General features: G+C 43.8%; 1 protein-coding gene across 3 annotated transcripts in view; it reads right to left on the reverse strand.

Annotated features, from left to right (window-relative positions):
• The window catches only part of ARHGEF6 (Rac/Cdc42 guanine nucleotide exchange factor 6), a 100,254-nt gene extending 95,105 nt beyond the window's left edge, over positions 1-5,149 (reverse strand). Inside the window, exons 1-2 of one of the 3 annotated variants that reach the window (XM_047082026.1) lie at positions 4,791-5,149; positions 3,541-3,624 (exon numbers count right to left, since the gene is read on the reverse strand). In XM_047082026.1, coding sequence (XP_046937982.1) covers positions 3,541-3,624; positions 4,791-4,955 — 249 coding nt within the window. In that variant the 5' untranslated portion in view covers positions 4,956-5,149. The remainder of the gene's footprint in view (positions 1-3,540; positions 3,625-4,790) is intronic. The other 2 variants (XM_047082028.1, XM_047082027.1) reach the window with 2 other exon arrangements.
• Positions 5,150-6,000: the final 851 nt, after the last annotated feature.

A 6,000-nucleotide genomic window follows, 5' to 3' on the forward strand; every position in this document is an offset into this window, starting at 1 on the left:
GCTGGACCCCTAGAGATTCAGAAGGCAGCAACTCTTTAATGGGGCCACCATGCCCCACAGCCAGCACTCGAGCTGTCATTCTGCTGTATCTCTGGCTTCATTTTTCTGCATTTCCCAGCTGACCGTTTCAAACTGGCACTCTCTCTTTCGATAAATAATAATGTGTTCTGGGCAACGGTCAAGCCCTACTCTCCTTGCGTTTTGTACGTTAACAGCTTTATGGCATTAATCAAAATCTATTAAGTATGTCCTATACTAGGCACTGTTGCTAGGTAAGGTAGGCCCGAGAGATACGGTAGCTGAAGCGACGAGAGATGGAAACAACTTAAATGTCCATGGATGGATGGACGGATAAAAAAGACGTGGTATGTATACACAATCAAGTATTATTCAGCCACGACAAAGGAGCGTATCTTGCCACCTGTGACAACACGGATGGCCCCTGGGCACATTACGCTAAGTTAGAGAAGTCACAGAAAGACAAGTAGTGTGTGACCTCACTTACATGTGGAATCTAAAAAAGTCAAACTCGAAAAACTGGGAGTAAAATGGTAGTTACCACGGGATGGGGAGGTGGGGGGATGAAAAGCGATATGGTTTAAGGCACGAACTTGGGGTGCCTGGGGGGCTCGGTCGGTTAAGCGTCCGACTTCAGCTCAGGTCATGATCTCCCGGTTCGTGGGTTCGAGCCCCGCGTCGGGCTCTGTGCCGACCGCTCGGAGCCTGGAGCCTGCTTCGGATTCTTTCTCTCTCTGTCTGCGCCCCCTCCCCATCTGTCTCTCAAAATAAAATAAATAAGCATTTTAAAAAAAAAAGAAAGATTTGTATCCGAAGTGGGTGAAAATATTTTAAGCATTGGTACTTACAGGAGTAAGCTTTATTTATCAGAAAAATCCACTTTTGTGAAACGACTCATTCTCCAACAACGTCGGCTAGACCCAGCTTCATAGTGCAGAAATCATTGGCAACCTCACCATGTTTTTATTTGTCAAATAAAAAAGAAAACACCATGATCTGTTCCGTAGAAGACATTATTCTATAAGATACATACAGTCGTCCCAGGCTCCACTTACCTCAAAAAGCATACACACACACGTGCCCGTGCATACACACGCAGCTAAAATTGGGCAACAGGGACACCTGGAACACGATATTCTGAGACAAGCGTAGCCTGATGCTGTGGCTAGCTTTAGGAAAAAATCCTGAAGCAAACCAAGTTTTATCTGGGGCAAAGCGACTTGCATTACTACTAATAATGATAGCTAACACTTGGAGGATAGTTACTATGTACGAGGCACTCTTCTGGGGACATGAATTCATTGGCATCGGACACTGATCCTATGAGATGTGTGCTGCTATCCTTCCCATTTTACAGGTGGGGAGACTAAGGCGTAGTCAAGTAACATGCCCAAAGCCACAAAGCTACTAGTAAGAAGAGAACTGAGATTTGGACCCAAGCAATCCAGCATCGGAGGGCATGATCAACCCACTACTAATAATTCTCCACAAATAACACTGCTAATACATGTCTATACTTCTTATGTCCCTGGTTCTCTGCTGAGAACTGTACATATATTATCTCACAGATCTTTTTCAGGTTGGAGCTCTTACTTCTAAATTATTATGTAGTATCTCATTTAATCCTTAAAACAGCCCCATGAAGTAGTAATTCTTGTGTCGGTTGTTACAGATCAAAATACTGAGGCACATACCCAAAGGGGGGAAAAGCACAAATTCAAAAAGATATGCACCCATGTGTTTATTGCAGCATTATTTACAATAGTTAAGATATGGAAGCCACCCAAATGTCCACTGATAGAAGAATGGACACAGATGTGTATATAAACCATTAAAAAAAGAATGGGGGTGACTGGGTGGCTCAGTGGCTCAGTCAGTTAAATGCTCGACTCTTGATTTTTGGCTCAGGTAATGGTCTCAGGGTTCGTGAGTTCAAGCCCCACATCGGCTGCTTGGGAGTCTCTCCCTCTCTCTCTGCCCCTCCCCTGCTCGTGCTCTCTCTCTCTCTCTCTCTCTCTCAAAATAAAAAAATAAACATTTTATTAAAAAAAAAAAAAAGAACGAAATCTCGCCATTTGTGACAACACGGATGGACCCAGAGGGCATTATGCTGAGTGAAATAAGTCAAGACAAAGAAAGACCATTATCATGTTATTTCAGTGATAACGTGGAATCTAAGAAACAAAACAAACAAAGCAGAAACCGACAAATACAGAGAACAAACCACTGGTTGCCAGAAGGAAGGGAACTGGGGGGCTGGGTGAAGGCGGTCCAGAGGCACAAACTTCCAGTTATAAAATAAGTAAGTCACGAGGATGGAAAGTACAGCATGGGGAATATAGTCAATAACGAGATAGTAACATTGTATGGTGTCGAACAGTAGCTATACTTATAGTGATGAGCGCTGTGTAATACACAGAATTGGCAAATCACCACGTTGTACGCCTGAAACGAATACAATATGATATGGCAACTGTACTTCCATTTTCAAAACTACAATCTTTTTTAAATGAATGTATAAGACTTCAGCATCATTTGAATGTACTTTATTTATTTGACTACTCCCCTATTGCTAGATACTGACGTTGTTTCCCTGGTTTTTGCTTCTGCACATAAAGACGTGATACACACACGCACACACACACACACACACACACACACACACACACACACGTTGAGGAACAGAAAAGTTAAGTAATTCAACACTCAGGCAAAGTATCACCTCATATACAATTTCTACCACAGGCCCACGTTTTCTCAGCTTTCCAAGGCTTCTGTTCTAAAGGGTTAATGGGAGGGGCGCCCGGGGTGGCTCGGTCGGTTTAAGGGTCCGACTTTTGATTTCGTCTCAGGTCACGATCTCACGGTTCATGGGATCAAGCCCCGAGCTGGGCTCTGTGCTGAGCAGGAAGCCTGCTTTGGGATTCTCTCTCTCCCTTTCTCTCTGTCCCTCCCCCACTCACACTCTTTCTCCCTCTCTCAAAATAAATAAACATTTTTTTTAAATGCCCTTAAAGTGTTAATGGGAAAAAGTGACAACATACTTTCCTCTCTTCCCAGTTCAGGGGCATTATGGTCAAGGCTTGGATGCTGTATTAAAAGATAATCATATTCCGGGGTGCCGGGGTGGCTCAGTCGGCTGAGCGTCCTACTCTTGATTTCGGCTCCAGGCACGATCTCGCGGTTCGTGAGTTCGAGCCCCGCGCTGTCAGCACAGAGCCTGCTTGGGATTCCCTGTCCCTCTCTCTGCCCCTCCCCTCCTCTCTCTCAGAATAAATAAATAAACTTGAAAAAAAAAACACCTTATTTAAAAAATATATATATATCACATTCTGAGTTTTAGATTTTGTTTTCTTTTGCTTCGGAACTGGTTTCTGGAAAAGACAGACTGACGAGCCACCACTGCAGACCACCAATCTTAACCACGGTTTCCCTAAAGCGCTACCTCTGTTCAAGAGTCAAAATCAACCAAGCGCTTTTAGTACAACAGCATCTTCCTTAGCAGGGCCTGGGCGGGCTTACCTCCACCTGAAGGGTTGCACATCCTTTCAGGAAGTCACTGATGTTGTTGAGGCAGTCAGCTTCGGTTTGCGGCTCCAAACAGAACTAGAGAAACACAGTCAAATGTCACTTGGATGCTGTCATCCCATGCCAAGCACGCCACATTCCTCATTTGCTGATAATCCGAGAGGTAGGCTTTTTAAGGCAGGGGCAACACCGCTGTCAATCCAGGAAGAGAAATAACCACCGGAGGAAGTGATGTAAAAGTCTAAACGGTCGGTCCCGTTTCAAATGTCACTAAACCTCTAGTCCCAAACCATCTATCTCGGCGTGCAAACTTTTTCTTCGCCTTCTGCCAAAGTGTGGCGATGGCGAATTAGATCCAGGCTGTTTTTTGAGCTTGGTTCTTGCTTTTAATCTAAAATTATACTTTCCCCTTGGCCGTTTGCAACATTTGGTCATAGTTCTGTGTGTTTTACCACCATGTCAGCAGTGGTTTTCAAGTTTCGGAAAACTTCTGAGTCAATCAGTTGGCTCACTAAAAATGCAAACTGGTTCAAGGAGGCAAAAGAAGTCACATTACGCTCACGGTCATGTTCCCTGCCAACCTAAAGAAAGTGACAGGAAGACTTGACCTCTAAACTCACTTAAAGTGCCTACTTTAGAAATTAGCCATCCTCGTGATCATGGGTTCCCATCATTAAAACTTTTGGAGTTTAGAAGAGAGTAAGGTTAGTTTCGCTTTGAACGCATGTTGCATTCAAAACCTATATTTGGTTTCTATTGTTTTACCAAAGCTTTCCTGACATTTTGGATTATTTCTCCCGGTTGCTAAATAGCCTCTGTTTCAATGGATATTTTCTTTCTTTGAGAAGAAAATCGCCATGGATTTTAGTCAAACTGTCAATAAACACCATTAGTATCTGCTCTAAATCATGCCATGATTACACAGACTCACATAGACCCCAAGTTCAACAGATACCTTTGATACACAGGGAGGTACCACATGGATCTCTATGACAGAGCAAATGATAGCAGTATTTTTTCCTTGTCCCCTGGCACCAAAGGTGTATCAGTTGTATTATATTTGCGGGCCAATCGTTAAAGGAGAATATTTCACTTTCAGAGTTTTTCAAAGTAGAAAAACAACAAGACAGAATGCCAAACTCTTAGCGATTAAAAGTAGGAGAGTCCCTGGCCATAGAACACCTCCAGAGTTACATTATTACCGCTCTCTGGCGGTAAGCAATGCCAAAGAGCCTTTCTCTTACCTTTTCTAGAGAGCCAGGCCTAAGTCTGTTGATCAGTTTGCACAGCACTACCCCATTTTTCAGCGAAGACTTCAAGAACTCCTCCGGATCACAGATGGTCTTTTTGGGGGAATCTAAAACCCCCAAGGATATAAGCCATGTCACGATTCGCTCTTCTGGATTCATTGCTGAGGACTGTCTGCTCTGAACAGTTCTCTGGGGCAGCTGCAAAGACTAAAGCCACATCCGCGATTGCATCTGCTACTGTCTTCCGTTTTTATGAGTTCTCTGCTGGTGCTTGCAGAGCAAAGCATTTAAACAACTTTTCTTAGATAACGGGGGAGCCCACTCAACTTATGGGATCTTAAAGCCACAGAGATCACACGTAAAAGATGTAGAAATCGAATGCATAAAAATCCTGGAGAACGCTGGGCTTCTTTTTCAAAACCTGCAAAACAAATTCACTAGGATTAAAAAGAAGAAGAAACACACGCAAACACCGCCCCTCCCCCCCCCAAAAAAAACCCCACAGTGCAAGAAGCTGTAAGGGAAGGAAGTGAAGGAGAGAGTAGGAAGCAAGTGCTCTCGGAAAACAGAAAGGACCTTGGAGATGAGACACCCAAGGGCCAGTCTGGGAGAACACTGTCAATAAATAGTCTAGCCCCAGTGAAAATCTGGCCTCTGTCAGGAGGAAGATGCCAACTGGCTCTTAGGTCAGACAGATCTGAGCCTCGTGGGGAAGGTAGGCTGAGAAAACGTGCCAAGTGAATGAAGATTGTGCCTGCTGTCAGCCATCACGGTGTATACGCAGAAGCTAGAAGAATGGCATTTTACTTTGCAGCCAAAAAAGCTATGTTTAGGGAAATAGGCTAAGGATAACATCTGACATCCTGTTTACTTGCATTCTTTAGCAATTCCTTTTCTGGACCTGGTTCCACTACACAATCCAGCTGCAGTACCCTTAGCAAAGGCTCAGACACAGTCCCATAAGTGGGTCCAAAACACTTGAAAACAGAACTTTGGAGAACAAAAGAGCCCTTGTCCTCTGTCTATACTACAGTCTGGAAAGTGCACGCTTCCCCCAACAAGAAACACTTTGCGTTAAAAATCCTGCTCTGAGAAGAGAAAAAAAAAAAAAAACTGGTCTATAACAGACCTTGTTACCCTCAAACATTGTCACCACCCAGTTGAAATAGTCATAGAATTGGGAAACTTACGATAAGGCCAGTGT

This window comes from Lynx rufus, unplaced genomic scaffold (genome assembly GCF_022079265.1).
Source record: "Lynx rufus isolate CCGP_SWC_20201006 ecotype Redwood Valley unplaced genomic scaffold, mLynRuf1.p SCAF_19, whole genome shotgun sequence".
NCBI classification, from domain to species: Eukaryota; Metazoa; Chordata; class Mammalia; order Carnivora; family Felidae; genus Lynx; species Lynx rufus.